Source organism: Carcharodon carcharias, chromosome 16 (genome assembly GCF_017639515.1).
Source record: "Carcharodon carcharias isolate sCarCar2 chromosome 16, sCarCar2.pri, whole genome shotgun sequence".
NCBI lineage: Eukaryota > Metazoa > Chordata > Chondrichthyes > Lamniformes > Lamnidae > Carcharodon > Carcharodon carcharias.
This window is the reverse complement of record NC_054482.1, coordinates 79,625,833-79,643,612: the sequence shown is the minus strand read 5'-3', so window position 1 is coordinate 79,643,612 and position 17,780 is coordinate 79,625,833. Positions and strand designations below refer to the sequence as shown.

General features: G+C 41.5%; 1 protein-coding gene across 2 annotated transcripts in view; it reads right to left on the bottom strand.

Annotated features, from left to right (window-relative positions):
• Positions 1 to 14,824: 14,824 nt before the first annotated feature.
• The window catches only part of LOC121289096 (peroxiredoxin-1-like), a 73,249-nt gene continuing 70,293 nt past the window's right edge, over positions 14,825 to 17,780 (bottom strand). For both annotated transcript variants that reach the window (XM_041208131.1, XM_041208130.1), the window contains exon 6: positions 14,825 to 15,449. In XM_041208131.1, the coding sequence (XP_041064065.1) occupies positions 15,364 to 15,449 (86 nt within the window). In that variant the 3' untranslated portion in view covers positions 14,825 to 15,363. The remainder of the gene's footprint in view (positions 15,450 to 17,780) is intronic.

Below are 17,780 nucleotides of genomic sequence, written 5' to 3'. Positions count from 1 at the left end.
CAGAAACAGGCCTTTCAGTCCATCGTGTCCGTGCCAGCCATCATGCACCTATCTATTCTAATCCCATTTTCCAGCCCTTGGCCCGTAGCCCTGTATGCTATGGCGTTTCAAGTGCTCATCTAAATACTTCTTAAATGTTGCGAGGGTTCCTGCCTCTACCACCTCCTCAGGTAGTGTGTTCCAGATTCCAAACACCCTCTGGGTGAGAACATTTTTGCCCAAATCCCCTCTAAACCTCCGGCCCCTTACCTTAAATCTATGCCCCCTGGTTATTGACATCTCTAAGGGGAAAAGTTTCTTCCCATCTACCCTATCTATGCCCTACCTATTGTATACCTCTATCAGGTCCTCCCCTCAATCTTCTCTGCTCTAAGGAAAACAACCCTAGCCTATTCAGTCTCTCTTCATAGCTGAAACGCTCCAGCCCAGGCAACATCCTGGTGAACTCCTTTGCACCCTCTTCAGCACAATCACATCTGTGGCAACCAGGAATGCACACAGTACTCCTGCTGTGGCCTAACTAGCATTTTTATACAGCTCCAACACAACCTATAGATAAAAACAAAAAACTGCGGATGCTGGAAATCCAAAACAAAAACAGAATTACCTGGAAAAACTCAGCAGGTCTGGCAGCATCGGCGGAGAAGAAAAGAGTTGACGTTTCGAGTCCTCATGACTTAGTTCTGTCGAAGGGTCATGAGGACTCGAAATGTCAACTCTTTTCTTCTCCGCCAATGCTGCCAGACCTGCTGAGGTTTTCCAGGTAATTCTGTTTTTGTTTCCAACACAACCTCTCTGCTCTTATATTCTATGCCTTGGCTAATAAAGGCAAGTATCCCATATGCCTTCTTAAGGACCTTATCTACCTGTGCTGCTGCCTTTAGGGATCTAAGGACGTGTAAACCAAGGACCCTCTGATCCTCTGTACTTCCTAGGGTCCAATCATTCATTATGTATTCCCTTGCCCTATTAGTCCTCCCAAAATGCATCACCTCGCACTTCTCAGGATTAAATTCCATTTACCACTGCTCTGCCCATCTTACCAGCCAGTCTATATCATCCTGTAACCTAAGGCTTTCCTCCTCACTATTTATGACACCACCAATTTTCATGTCATCTGCAAACTTACTGATCATACCTCCTATATTCACGTCTAAATCATTAATGTATGCTACAAACAGCAAGGGTCCCAGCACTGATCCCTGCAGTACACCACTTGTCACAGGCTTCCAATTGCAAAAACAACCTTCGGCCATTACTATCTGCCTCCTGCCACTAAGCCATTTTGGAGCCAATTTGCCGAATTGCCCTAAATTCCATTGGCTCTTACCTTTTTGATCATTCTCCCATGTGGGACCTTGTCAAAAGCTTTACTGAAGTCCATGTAGACTACATCAACTACACTACCCTCATCTACACAACTAGTCACCTCCTTGAAAAGTTCAATCAAATTTGTTAGACATGATCTCCCCCTGACAAAGCCATGTTGACTAGCCATGATTAATCCCTGCCTCTCCAAGTGGAGATTAATCCTGCCCCTCAGAATTTTTTCCAATAGTTTCCCTACCACTGAGGTTAGACTCCCTGGCTTGTAATTACCTGATTTATCCCCACTACCCTTCTTGAATCATGGCACCACATTCACTGTCCTCCAGTCCTCTGGCACCTCTCCTGTGGCCAGAGAGGATTTGAAAATGAGTGTCAGAGCCCCTGCAATCTCCTCCCTTGCCTCACATAGCAGCCTTGGATACATCTCTTCTGAGCCTGGGGATTTATAAACTTCTAAGCCTGCTAAAACCATTAATATCTCGTCCTTTTCAATGCAAATTTGTTCAAGTATATCACAATTCCCCTCCCTGATTTCTACACCTATATCGTCCGTCTCCATAGTGAACACAGATGAAAAGTAATCATTTAAAATCTCACCAACTTCCTTCCGGCTCCACGCACTGATTGCCACTTCGATCCCTAATGGGCCCTATTCTTTCACTAGTTATCCTTAATATATTTATAAAATGCCTTGGGATTTTCTTTTATCTTGCCCGCCAGTGTTTTTTCATGTCCCCTCTTCGCTCTCCTAATTATTTCTTTTAAGTACCCCACTTTCTATACTTCTCTAGGGCTTCAGCTATTTTCAGCCCTCTGTATCAGCCATAAGCCTCCTTGTTTCCCCTTATCAAATCCTCTATATCCCTTGACATCCAGGGTTCCCTGGACATGTTGGTCTTACCCTTCACCTTTACAGGAATATGTTGGCCCTGAACTCTCACTATTTCCTTTTTGAATAACTCCCACAGGTCTGATGTAGACTTTCCTACAAGTAATTACCAGTCCAAATTGGCCAGGTCCTGTCTTATCATATTGAAATTAGCCTTTCCCCAATTCAGAACCTTTATTTCCGGTCCATCTTTGTCCATTTCCATAACTACTTTAAATCTTACAGAGTTATGATCACAATCCCAGAAATGCTCCCCCACTGACCCTTCTACCACTGGCCCACCCTCATTCGCTATGATTAGGTCCAGTACCGCCCCTTCTCTTGTAGGCCTTTCTACTCACTGGCTCAAAAAGCTCTCCTGGATGCACTTTAAGAATTCCCCCCCTCTAAGCCTTTCACACAACAGTTAATACTGGGGAAGTTGAAATCCCCTACTATTATTACCCTATTATTTTTACACTTCACTGAGATTTGCCTACATATCTGCTCCTCTATCTCCCCCTGACTGTTTGGAGGCCTATAGTACATTCCCAGCAAAGTGATTGCCTCCTTTTTGTTTTTAAGTTCTACCCATATGGCCTCATTTGAGGAACCTTCTAAGATGCCATCCCTTCTTACTGCAGTAATAGACTCCTTGATCAATAGTGCAATGCCACCTCTTCTTTTACACTTCGCCATCATGCCTAAAGATTCTATACCCTGGAATATTGAGCTGCCAGTCTTATCCTTCCCCCAACCATGTCTCTGTGATAGCAACAATATCATATTCTCATGTGTTAATTAATGCCCTCAATTCATCTGCCTTACTTGTAAGACTCCTTGCATTAAAATAGATGCAATCTAGCCTTGCATTATTCCCTTGTGCCTTAACAGGTCTATATTTGCTCTGCCTTCCAGGCTGACTTAGCTTCTCTTCTATATTTGGCTGTGAATCACCCCCTACTGTACCTCCGCTCTGTATCCTAGCCTCCTGCCAAATTAGTTTAAACGCCCCCCCTCCCACCCCACAGCAGCACGAGCAAATCTCCCCACAAGGGTGTTGGTCCCGTTCAAGTTCAGGTGCAACCCATCCAACTTGTACAGGTCCCACCTATGCCAGAAACAGACCCAGTGATCCAGGAAACTAAAGCCCTCTCTCTAGCACCATCTCTTAGCCTCAAATGAGGCCATAGGGATAGAACTTAAAAACAAAAAGGGGGCAATCACTTTGCTGGGAGTGTACTATAGGCCTCCAAACAGTCAGGGGGAAATAGAGGAGCAGATATATAGGCAAATCAGCCTTCCCCCAATTCAGGACCTTTATTTCCGGTCCATCTTTATCTTTTTCTATAACTACCTTAAATCTTAAAGAGTTACGGCCACGATCCATAACTACCTTAAATCTTACGGAGTTATGGTCCTCTCTGTCCTCCTATTCCTATACTCACAAGCACGCGGCACAGGGAGTAATCCAGAGATTACATCCTTCGAAGTCCTGCTTTTTAATCTGCTACCTAGCTCCCTAAATTCTTGTTGCAGGACCTCATCCCTCTTTCTACCTATGTCAGTGGTACCAATGTGAACCACAACCTCTGACCGTTCCCCCTCCCCCTTCAGAATGCCCTGCAGCCGTTCTGTGACATCCTTGATTCTGGCACCAGGGAGGCAACACACCATCCTGGAGTCACGTCTACGGTCGCAGAAGTGGCTGTCTGCACCCCTCATTAGTGAGTCTCCTACCACTATTGCTCTCGCACTCTTATTCATCTCCCCTTGTGCAGCTGAGCCACCCACAGTGCTGCGAACTTGGCTCTGGCTGCACTTTCCAGAGGAACCTTCACTCTCACCGTTTTCCAACACAGAAAAATGGTTCTTGAGTGAGATGCACTCTGGGGCTTTCATGACTACCTGCCTGCCTCCCTTCTTCTGACTGGTGGTCACCCATTCCCTCTCTGACTGCACTTACTTAAACTGCAGAGTGACCACATCTAAAAGCGTGCTATCCATGTAACCCTCAGCCTTGTGGATGCACCACTGTGTCTCCAGCTGACGCTCAAGCTCTGAAAATCATTGCTCAAGCTGATCAAGCCGGTGGCATTTCCTGCACATGTGGTCATCCAGGCTGCTAGGAGTGTCTAAGAATTGCCACATGCTGCTGGCTGTACAACACAGGGGACTGAGCTCCCTTTCCATACTTTTTGTTTGTTTTTAATGACAAGACTATTTTCTTAAATTTAAGCCAAGTAGAAACCTATTTAGTTTTTCTTAAAAAAAAATGCTGAGACTTTTGTCTTCTGTAATGTCGCTTTAAAGTGTGAAAAAACCAACTTACCCACTACCTACCAATCAGCTCTCTGCCTTGTCCTGACATCACTCCTTTCAAATTCAGGCGCTGCCGAGTATCTGGGTGAGAACCGGCTCCCTCACAGGTAATCTCCACTCTTTTTATACAGCCACTCCGCTCCCTCACAGGTAAACTTCCACTCTTGATACAGCCGCTCCGCTCCCACTCTTTTTTGTTGTTCTCCCTTTATTATTTATTTAATTTCCCCCTATCCTTAAGTTACTAATTTAATAATAATCAACATGTGATAGTTACTCAGCTGCTAATTTAAATCTAAAACAAAGCTAAAAGCTGAAATACTCACCAGCCAATCACTTACCTGCTCTCCTGTGACATCACTCTTTGTTATCCCAGTGTTGGTTTGAATCACTGTTTTAAACTGTGAAAATCTCGAGTCTCCTCGGAGAGCCGCAATTTTCAGTTTAAAACAGCGAGAGGAGAGCCGAGATTTTCACAGTTTAAACCAGCGCAAGGTGAACCGGGATTTTCAGTTTAAAACAGTGAGAGGAGACCCGAGATTTTCACAATTTAAAACGAGAGGAGACTCAAAGTTTTCAGTTTAAAACAGCGATTCAAACCAACACTGAGGTAACGAAGAGTGATGTCACAGGAAAGCAGGCAGGTGATTGGCTGGTGAGTATTTCAGCTTTTAGCTTTGTTTTAAATCCCAGCTCTCCTCTCGCTGTTTTAAACTGAGAAGAGAGCCAAGATTTTCACAGTTTACTGCCTTACAGTACTTATCCTTCAGCCAACATCTTGCCTTATGCAAATTGCTGCCATGTTTCCCTACATTGCAACTATGACTACACTTCAAAAGTACTTAATTGTCTTTAAAGCACATAGGGATGTCCTAATGAAGAGCCTGGGGTCTGTGAAAGGCATATATTAATGCCAGTTGTCTCTTTCTCTACTACTTAGTGTCCATTTTTGTCCTTTGTTACATTTTAATATATTACAATTTTTTTTACACGTAATGAGCACAACATACACAATTCTTTGTTCCCATGTGTTTAGTCAGAGATGGTTGGGGGGGGGCGGTGTCTTGGGTGGGCGTTGGTACACAACACCTAAGTTGTTATTTTAACTTTGACTCAAATTGACTCTAAGTAAGCTGTGCTGTGTTCCAGTGCAAAACATGCAGGTTCTTACCTGGAATAGGACATGGAAAACTGTTTAATCCTTGAAATAATTGTCAAGTAATTTCCTGAGCTCGTGTTTTCCTATTTCTGGAAGATCCAATGGACTCAAATGCTATGTCCTATATTGACTAGCCACCTTAGTACCCCCAGATCAAGTTGGGAGTTACTAATAAATTAGAATTTTTGTGCATATGACTTCGCAGGGAATTAGTCGTTTCTGACCAACACATAGGAACTAAGTAGATAAAAATGAAAACAAGCTTTGAACATTGACCAGTATTTAATCCATTAAGCTAATCCAGTTGCAGATCATAAAAAATTGCTGTATGGTACACTAGGTCAACTTAGGAGAAAAAGTTCTGCAAAATTTCTCCATGCACCAAAAGGTGAATCAAATAAAACCCCAAAATGTTTATTGAAGTTTACCTCCTTCATTGTACATCCTTGACTCACTGTCTTTCACGGTATGACAATTCAAAGTTCCCAATAATTGAGGAAACACCATGTTCAACACAGTATTTGTTTATTCAGTGGTCATGTAAAATCTAAGATCCTGGGAAAGATCATAAAATAAATAAATTTATATAGCACTTTCTCATGGGCTGGATTTTACAACTCCCTGCCAGGCATGTTTTCAGCAGGGGTTGGGGCATAGAAAATATGTCAGGTGGCTGGCCTACCACCATCCTGCCCACTCTGACCTGGTCCCCATAATACAGGGTGGGGAGTGGTTAAAGTGCCCACTAGCCCGCCCACTCTTAGGCCCAATGAGGCCCCAAATAGCCAATTAATGGCAACTTAAGGCCCTCAATCTGCCTCCACTGCCATAATATGCTGTGCATTGGAAGGCGGACGAGAGTGGGAAGGCTGTTTCTTCACGAAAGTTGCTGCTAGAGCTGCCAGCCAATCTTATTGACCGGCAGCTCTTGAGGGCAGGACTTTCTTCCACTGAGGGGCAGAAGTCAGACTTTCAGCTTGCTAAGGCCACCCACAGCATATTATCACTACGTGAGGTGGGGTGGTGGGGGGGGGGGTGGCCTTTTTTTAAAGTCATTCAGACACTAACTTTTCTTCCAGGGAAGGGAGCAGTACATTCCCCCTTGTAAAATCCAGCCCCCTTATCTTTCATAAGTGACACAAAGCATTTCACAGATAATGAATTATTTTGAACTGCATGGACTTTTGTTATATAGATAAACACAACAAATATCTTGCACATGGCAAAGTCAAATGAATGAGATAAATGAATAGCTAATCTCTTATTGGTTGTGGGAGAAATGTTGACCAGCACACCAGGAAAACTCCCTACTTTTCAGTAGTGTCTGGGATCTACATAATTTTCCTGAACCACCTACACAAGTAAAAGGGTTTAACATCTCAGCCAAAAGGTAGCATCTCTGACCAAACAGCACATTTACTGGAGTTTCAAAGTAGATTAAGTGCTCAGGTTCTAAAGTCGGATTCGAGCCCTCAATTTCTAATTGTGTGGCAGAGTGCTAATGAGTTGGAGGTTACTGAGAATGCTTTAACATCTGAAATCAAATGCATGCATCTAATGGGGTGAAAATATATTACTGTTATCTGACAAGGCCTTAAGTGAAAATAAATTCAGCCATTCTTACTCCAGTGGACAAGAGTGCTATAATTAGTCCTAAACTGGCAGTTTTCTTAGAGAACCTTAAAAGTATCCAGTATAGGAAATGGAAATGTCACTCCTGGTCCAAGAGGGCAGGTCTGCAGTTGGAGTTAAAGCACACTGGTATATGAAATTCTTTGCGCACTGTACAACAGCGTAAATGCATTTATTAACATTTTCTTTGTTCACAAATAGTATGAAAATTCTAAACACATTCTGAAAGAACACATTTATGATCTCACTAAAAATAACACAATTAAATTTACAATGCCACTTAATGGTCAAAGTAATTCTCACTAATTATCAGGCAGTCTAGAAAAAGCTTGACCCTTTGTTTAATCCATTCTTCATCTAATCTGGGATATTTGATGCTTATACTGGATGCCAGTTGTGAAAACATTTTCCCTTCCATATCATTAATACTGCTCACCTTGATTTAGCACAAAATACACAGAATGTATGTGTGGTAAAGAAGTTCCTGGTAAAGAAATATAGGCTGAAACTTTATCAACATTCTAAGAATAAATTCCTATTATTAAACATTAAAAGATTCAAGCAGAAAAAAGGCATCAGAAAAACAAACTCATCATGTATTATATCATTCTTCTTAACAGCTAAAAAACAAAGTAATAAAGTCCTGCTGAATAAACTGAGAATCCATGTGGTCAACTCATCAAGTGTAGAAAGAACAAAGAACAAAGAACACATAAAAGTACAGCAAAGGAACAGGCCCTTCAGCCCTCCAAGCCTGTGCTGATCATATTGCCCATCAACTAAAACATTTTGCATTTCCGGGGTCCGTATCCCTCTATTCCCATCCTATTCATGTATTTGTCAAGCTGCCTCTTAAACTATTGTACCTGCTTCCACCACCTCCTCTGGCAGCGAATTCCAGACACTCACTACCCTCTGCGTAAAATACTTGCCCCGCACATCACCTTTATAGTTTTCTCCTCTCACCTTAAATCTATGTCCCCTAGTAATTGACTCTTCCACCCTGGGAAAAAGCTTCTGACTATCTACTCTGTCCATGCCACTCATAATTTTGTAAACTTCTATCAAGTCACCCATCAATCCCCATCGCTCTAGTGAGAACAATCCGAGTTTCTCCAACCTCTCCTCATAGCTAATAACTTCCAGACCAGGCAGCATTCTGGTAAACCTCCTCTGCACCCTCTCCAACGCCTCCATATCCTTCTGGTAATGTGGTGACTAGAATTGCACGCAATATTCCAAGTGTGGCCTAACCAAGGTTATATACAGCTGCAGCATGACTTCCCAGCTTTTATACTCAATGCCCCTACCAATGAAGGCAAGCATGCCATATACCTTCCTGACTACCTTATCCACCTGTGTTGCCACTTTAAGTGACCTGTCGACCTGTACACCCAGATCCCTCTGCCCGTCGATGCACTTAAGGGTCCTGCCATTTACTGTGTAATTCCTGCCTGTATTAGACCTTCCAAAATGCATTACCTCGCATTTGTCCAGGTTAAACTCCATCTGCCATTTCTCCGCCCAAGTCTCCAACCGATCTATATTCTGTTGTATCCTTTGCCAATCCTCTTCACTATCTGCAACTCCTCCAACATTGGTGTCGTCTGCAAACTTACTAATTAGCCCAGTTACATTTTCCTCCAAATCATTTATGTATACCACAAAGAGCAAAGGTCCCAGCACTGATCCCTGCGGAACTCCACTAGTCACAGCTCTCCATTCAGAAAAGCACCCTTCCACTGCTACCCTCTGTCTTCTATGACCAAACCAATTCTGAATCCATCCTGCTAGCTCATCTCTGATTCCGTGCGACTTTACCTTCTGTACCAGTATGCCATGAGGGACCTTGTCAAAGGCCTTACTGAAATCCATGTATATAACATCCACTGCCCTTCCATCACTGATCATCTTTGTCACTTCCTCGAAAAACTCGATCAAGTTAGTGAGACACGACCTCCCCTTCACAAAACCATGCTGCCTCTCACTAATACGCCCATTTGCTTCAAATGGTAGTAAATCCTGTCATGAAGAATCTTCTCCAATTAGTTCCCTACCACTGACGTAAGGCTCAACGGCCTGTAATTTCCTGGATTATCCCTGCTACCCTTCTTAAACAATGGAACATTGGACATTCTCCAGTCCTCTGGGACCTCACCCGTAGCCAGTAAGGATACAAAGATTTCTGTACTCTACAAAATTCCTGCCCCCACTCCTGGATAAAATTTAGGTAATTGATTATAGCTTTATTACTTTATGCTGATGTTATATTATAGAAAGTGCATGCATTATTTTGATTTCTGCAAGGTTCAGTGAATTAATTTGTTTTAGTCCAGGGATGCTTACATTACTGTATCATAAAAACTAATAGCAATTTTTGATGTGCTGATCTATTACAATGCAATACATATTGAATAAAAGCTGAGAATTTAGTAACATCAGATATGCTTTGGCCTGCACTTATAATTTTTCAATTCCTGTATATGCTGAGCAAAAGTGGATGGTTCACCCAATCTGCAACTCAATAGTTTGTATATGTCTCTAGCAGGTATATTTACACACTAGATAAAAGCTGAATTTGTTCACAACTGCTACCTTGTGTGTGTGTACTATATGTTTCTGCATCAACAACATATGCTCTATAAATTGGTGTTGTTCTATGTAGGATAGGATGCATTGCTGATAGTCAATATTCTTTCAATATTTAAAATAAATGTGGTATTCATATAGATGATGTATACCACTTAAACAAATAGCATAAACGTGCATATAATGAATCGTCTTTGATTTGCATAATCAGCATTTACATGGCATGGAGCAAAGCTAGCAACTCAGCTATTATATCCCATACTGCATAGCTGTTCCACCAATCATGATCAATAGCATGAAAAGAAAACAGAAAATGCTGGAAAAACTCAGCAGGTCTGACAGCATCTGTGGAGTAGGAAACAGAGTTGATGTTTTGAGTCCGTATGATTCTTCTTCAGAGCTAGTCTGACTCAAAACGTCAACTTTGTTCCTCTCTCCGCAGACGCTGTCAGACCTGCTGAGTTCTTCCAGCATTTTCTGTTCTTATTTCAGATTTCCAGCATCCGCAGTATTTTGCTTTAATGACCAATAGCATATTTGTTTCTATCCTAAGACCATGCATAATTAATAATTTTAGGAGGCTCTGAAAATAATTGAGAATTTTTAATCTCCAGTGCATATATTTTTGATGCAGAAACATGGTGGTCACATGGCAGCAGTTGTGAACAAATTTTGCTTTTATCTGGTGTTCAAATCTATCCACAAAGATACACATAGAAACTATTTAGTTTCAGATGTGTGAGCCATCCACTTTTGCTTAGCATGTACAATGCATTTAAGACAAGTCAAATAATATTTATCATATGATTAAAAGTAATTAGGTATTGAATGAGTTAAAAGGGTGTTAACAGAATTTCTGCGATTCGGATAGCCTTTAAACCACTCTCATACTTAATGTCACCTGACCAGTGACTAGGTTTGATTCAAAACCAGGCCACAGATGTGAAAGGGCAAGGTTATAGAGCACACTGCGCCACCCAGCAAGGAATATCACATGATGAAAACTTTCGAAAGAGCTATTGTCTCAGAAATACTTTAGCTGTATGAAAACAAAGATTAAAGTTAAGATATGACTGGTGATATAATGCACCATCACAACACCAGTGTTAACTGCCCTGACAAGTGGTTCAATTGTTATTTATTTTTTATTTACTAAAGTTTGCAATCCACATACCTAGTGTCTGTTATAGTGAAACATTATCTTAATGTATACCAAACAAAAAAAAAATTCTTTTGCATAGCATGTTTCAAGAATTTAGCCTTCCAACTCCTTCTCCATTTCACCTCTGCCAATATCCTTTCAAGAAGCTATATAACGGTTTCTACTATTAAGACTACAACATTTGCATGTACCTGCACTTCAACAGCACCTTATACATGCGATAGTTTCAAAGAGCTTCACAAAATTAATTTGTGAGGTGCAATGACTGTTGTTACATTGGCATGCCATCTTCCCACGATAGCAAATACTGTGGAACCCAATCTTGTCAAAGTAAGAAATGTTCTGCCTTTATCCTGAAGCTAATATCAGACTGTTATTGTAGTTCAATAATAGGAATTCATTTAGCAACAATCACAGTTCAGCAGCACTCTCTACTGGTGGAAAAGGAGAATAACTCTGGTACTCTGACATCTGAATTAGAAACTGATTTTCCACATGTATTTTGCAGGTAACTATTTAGACAATGAAACTACTAAAATATTTTTTTTTTGTCTTTGGAAAATACTGATCTTGAAGAATTTGATTTTACAGGAGGAACACTGCAAAGTTCAAGCAAAATTAAAAATCACTGTAATTTAACCGCAAAGACTTGCACTTACATACCACCTTAGCTTATTTCTTAGAAGCACCTCATATGAAATGAATCACATACTTTGCACTCAGCAAGATCCCACAAACATCGATGAAATTAGTAATCAATATATTTGATTATGATCAAAGAATAGATTTTGAAACAACTGCCAAGTGAGGCATGCTGACACTCATTGCTTCTTTATAATATTAGATATTAATACAAGCCAACACACAGACTGCTGTGAACCATGAATCCTTGGGGGATTGCATGAGGTTTAGCCCATACCCAAGTCTTCTAATCATCTAAATCGAATGTAGTTTGTATATAGAAACACATGTTTTTTGCGAAGTGTGCTAAAGCAGTTAAAGATCTTGGATTGGCTCTCTCATTAAATTACTGCTCCATAATCTAAAAATGGCTAAGAGTTCTTGACTAATACCATGAGCTATAACTAAAGCAAATAGGGTATACTTACAGGGCAGTTTTGCAAAAATATAAGCATATCATTTTGTCTTGTACAAGACCTTGGTTAAACATCAGTTAGAACAGTGTGTTCAATTTTAGTTTCCTCAAATGGTGGGTGATATTGAGACTTTGGAAAGGATACGGAAGAGGACCAGAAGTTTAATTCCCAGTTTAAAACAGCTTAATTACCTGTTTAGGCTCAAAGAACTGGTACTTTACACTTTAGAAAGATGTAGGCTAAGGGGTGATTTGATCATTTTGCAGTCTATCATAACCTGTAAGTTATTTTGTGCAGCACCATGGTAACCATACTTTAGTTGGAGGGACAAAATCACTAAATACGTAATATTTTTGAGCAGGAGAGAGTTACAAAAGACATTCACTGGCATTACCATTGCTGAATCCCGCACAATCAACATCCTGGGGATTACCATCGACCAGAAACTGAACCAGTCTAGCCATATAAATACTGTGGCTACAAGGGTAGGTCAGAGGCTAGGAATCCTGCAGCAAGTAACTCTTCTCCTTATCCCCAAAACCTGTCCACCATGTACAAGGCACAAGTCAGGAGTGTGATGGAAATGCTCCACTTCCCTGGATGAGTGCAGCTGCAACAACACTCAAGAGGCTGGACACTATACAGGACAAAGTAGCCCATATGATTGGCATCCTATTCACAAACATTCGTTCCCTCCACCACCGACACACAGTGGCAGCAGTGTACCATCTACAAGATGCACCGCACAAAGTCACCAAACCTCCTTAGACAGCACCTTCCAACTCCACAACCACTACCATCTATAAGGGCAGGGCAGCAGATGCATGGGAACACCACCACCTGGAAGTTCCCCTCCAAACCACACATCATCCTGACTTGGAAATATATTGCCGTTCCTTCGCTATCACTGGGTCAAAATCCTGGAACTCCCTTTGTAACAGCACTGTGGGTGTATCTACACCAATGAACTACAGCGGTTCAAGAAGGCAGTTTACCACCACCTTCTCAAGGGCATTTAGCGATGGGCAATAAATGCTGGTGTTGCCAGCGACACCCACATCCCATGAATGAAAAAAAATACACATGTACAGGAGCCCAGAAGAAAGTGGGTACACAGTGGAGCTCCAGGTCAACGGGGTCTAGACACTGGAATCTTTCTCTGACAATGCCTATAATTTGCTCATTGAGAGCACTGATTTGCAATGACACTCCACATCGATGCGTGCGCTCCTGACAGAAGTCATGAGCCAGATTTAGAGGAGATACCCCATTTCCAAGGAGCTAGCCTGGTGTGTGCTTGTCTGGGTTCGGACGGCAAGGATTGAGGATTTGTGTGATATGAAGGCATCATGGCTATTGCCCAGAAACGAAATACAGAGCTCCATTATTCGATGCATGTGGTGTCAGGTCAGAATCCCTTGCTGTTATAAAGCAATGGTTTTTGAAAAAGAGAATTCAAAACATATGTGTAGTTGATAAGAATTTGCACCAGAGGAACTCCAGCAATGTGGACAAATACAAGAGCTCTCACTGAATTGGGAAGGTTATATATTGCTCTCTCCTTGCCAAGAGGACATCCATCATCTGCCTTAAGGCCATACAAACAACAAATTGATTGATATTATCTCACCTGTTGCAGCCTGTGGCATAGATGAGGGCCAGCATAACCTTCACACCCACAGGCGTGTGTGCTCTAGCACTTGCCTCTGACATCAAGCTATTAATGTATATATTATTTTGGAAAATATTTTTCTTTTAAAATAAAGGTTTAGTCTGTGGGTGTGTCTTAATTGGATTAAAGCCAGCTAGTCTGGTTGCTTTGCTGGGTACTAGTTTTGAGATGCAAGAGAGATAGCGTGCATTTGCATTTTTTGAATAGAGCATTCAGGAAGTGGAGTGAAAACAGCTATCAAGCAATATGTTTATATTACTAATAAAGTTGGTACTATGAAAGGTTTAGTTCAGAGGTTGTTGATACAATGAGAATTAACATTCAATGGGGCTAGTAGGTATAACTTCAGTAGTTTTCACGTGTGCAGAGCAGAGGCAATGTGAGATCAAAGGCAGCTGCAAGCCTCCAATTGGCTCCACAGCAACCAAAGTGAAAGAACCTCATTTTGAATTTGTAAGGTGAAAATGCTTTGTCTGGTGTTTGGTTAAGTCCAAGGGTTGCTGTTGCCTTAATGGAGATTAGTTTGGGAATTTGTTAAAAGTTATGATAGTAGTAATTTGAATGTGTATATATATATATATTTTAACCTGTGTAAACTTAATAAAATATTTCATTTATTGTAAAGCCTCGAGAACTGGTGGTCTGATTCCTGAATTTAGAATCGCATCTCAAACATTACACTTAAAATTATAGATTATGACAGTTGTTTAAAGTTTCCTTCTGGGATTTTTAAATAACTACACTTTACCAACTGTAATTGTCATAATAGCCTCCAATTCTTGCTGAAACAGGTGATGCGAATAGGTGATTGAATACCTATTGAAGTGCGGCCTCCTCACACGGTGCTCCCATTGCGTTGAGGTACAACATCCTGTTCTGCAAGACACTTTGTGCTACTGGTATAGATCAATTTCAGTCCCCCACAAAAAAAGTAAAAAATAAGTCATAAAACATAATGAATTTACTTTTTTTTCTAAACTTTATTTTTGCACTGACAAATGCACAAAATATGCAATGAATTTTACTCAAACAGCACTGGTTTATTCAAAGTCATTACTATGCTCCAACACCTATAAAACATTGGAGCATTTTAGCTACAGAAGAGAACATTCATTAGAACTAATACACAAGTTGGAACCGATTTTGTCAGACACAGGGTAAATTTTGCAAGACTTTGCTCCTGGACGAGAGCTTCACTCCATGAGGCCAACAATTGGAAAATCAGACACAGGGATTAGCACATCCAACTCACAGCCTCTTGATTTTCCAGTGATTGAAATTAATTACTGGAAAACCAGGAGTACGCATATTGGGCAGATTCATCTCTATGCCAAATCTCCAATCCATGTCTCATCAAGCAAGGCTCAGTGCAGAGAGCTTCAATGCATAAAATGTACCCTCATACCTATCAGTTTTGGTCTCAGCAAACAGCAGCAAAATACCTGCTCACTAAAAACAACTCTTTATTTCAGCCACACAATTAACAGATTAATATCCCATATTGGTTACAATGAACTATAAACGAACTGGAAGCTATTTCTGTTTTGCAAAGTAATTCTTGCTCTTTTCTACATCAGGTGTGATGGTGTCAGCACCAGGCTTCCAATTAGCAGGGCAAACTGTAAGAAAGGAAAGTTTTAATTAATATTTATAAAATGATCCACTTCACAAACTATGAAGTATGACCATATTATGAATTTCAACACCATTATTGCGAAATGGTTAAGAAGGCAGATGTGCACAAGCACAGCAGAATTCATTGATCCAGATTTTCCAGTCAGCAGCAGAGAGAGTGCATCTGTCACTGAATGCGATTTAATCTACTCATTTAGCATTTTACACTGGAGACATATGATAGGTACATAACTCCTCAATATTTCTTTGATGCCAGTGCACCTGCCTGTGCTCCTGGTTGTTGAACACTGCTTCCTCTAATTATCAAGGGCAAAGGAAATTTAAAAATAATTCCCAAAGTATGCACAGGGTGATGTGTGGCAGCATCTTAAGTTATAGGGTGTACAAGAAAAAAAGAAAAAGGAAAAAATTGTAGACCCAGCAAAGCAAACAAAAGAAAAATCAATCCAGAACCACACAGTGCAGAAGAGGCCCTTCGGCCCATCAAGTCTGCACCGACACGTGAGAAACACCTGACCTACCTACCTACCTAATCCCATTTACCAGCATTGGCCCATATCCTTGAATGTTATGAGGTGCCAAGTGCTCATCCAGGTACTTTTTAAAGGATGTGAGGTAACCTGCCTCCACCAGCCTCTCACGCAGTGCATTCCAGACTGTCACCACCCTCTCAGTAAAAAAGTTTTTCCTCACATCCCCACTAAACCTCCTGCCCCTCACCTTGAACTTGTATCCCCTCGTGACTGAACCTTCAACTAAGGGGAACAGCTGCTCCCTATCCACCCTGTCCATGACCCTCATAATCTTGTACACTTTGATCAGGTCACCCCTCAGTCTTCTCTGCTCCAACAAAAACAGCCCAAGTCTATCCAACCTCTCTTCATAATTTTAATGTTTCATCCCAGGCAACATCCTGGTGAATCTCCTCTGCACCCCCTCCAGTGCAATCACATCCTTTCTATAATGTGGCGACCAGAACTGCACACAGTACTCCAGCTGTGGCCTCACCAAGATTCTATACAACTCCAACATGATCTCCCTACTTTTTTAATCTATGCCTCGATTTATATAGGCAAGTGTCCCACTTGCATTTTTCACCACCCCACTAACATGCCCCTCTGCCTTCAGAGAACTATGGACACACATGCCAAGATCCCTTTGTTCCTCAGAACTTCCTAGTGTCATGCTGTTCATTGAATACTTCCTTGTCAAATTACTCCTTCCAAAGTGTAGCACCTCAGAGTTTTCAGGGTTAAATTCCATCTGCCACTTATCTGTCCATTTGACCATCCCATCTGTATCTTCCTGTAGCCCAAGACACTCAACCTCACAGTTAACCACCCGGCCAATCTTTGTGTCACCCGCAAACTTACTAATCCTACCCCCCACATAGTCATCTATGTCGTTTATATAAATGACAAATAATAGGGGACTCAGCACAGTTCTCTGTGGTACGCCACTGGACACTGGCTTCCAGTTGCTAAAGCATCCTTCATCATCACCCTTTGCCCCCTACAACTAAGCCAAGTTTGAATCCACCTTATCAAATCACCCTGTATCCCATGTGCATTTGCCTTCTTTATAAGTCTTCCATGTGGGACCTTGTCAAAGGCTTTGCTGAATCCATATAAACTACATCAACTGCACTACCCTCAACTACACAACTGGTCACCTCCTCAAAAAATTCAAGCAAATTTGTTAGGCATGACCTCCCTCTGACAAAGCCATGCTGACTATCCCTGATCAAACCTTGCCTCTCCAAGTGGAGATAGATACTCTCCTTCAAAAATTTCTCCAATAGTTTCCCTACCACTGACGTGAGACTCACTGGCCTGTAATCCCTGGCTTATCTTTACAACCCTTCTTAAATGGCGGAACCACATTAGCTGTTCTCCAATCCTCTGGCACCTCCCCTGTGGCCAGAGAGGAATTAAAAATTTGGGTCAGAGCCCCTGTGATCTCCTCCCATGCCTCCCTCATCAGTCTGGGACACAAATCATCCGGAGCTGGAGATTTGTCCACTTTTAAGCCTCCCAACACCTCCAATACCTTGTCACTCCCTTTATCAATTTGCTCAAGAACCTCGCAGTCTCTCTCCTTGAGTTCCATACCTTCATCCTCATTCTCTTGGGTGAAGACAGATGTGAAGTACTCATTCAACATTCTACCGATGTCCTCTGACTCCACCCATAAGATTGCCCCCTTGGTCCCTTATGGACCCTACTTTTTCCCTGCTAATCCTCTTCCCATTGATATACTCACAGAATATCTTGGGATTTTCCCTACTTTTAACAGCCAGAACTTTCTCATATCCC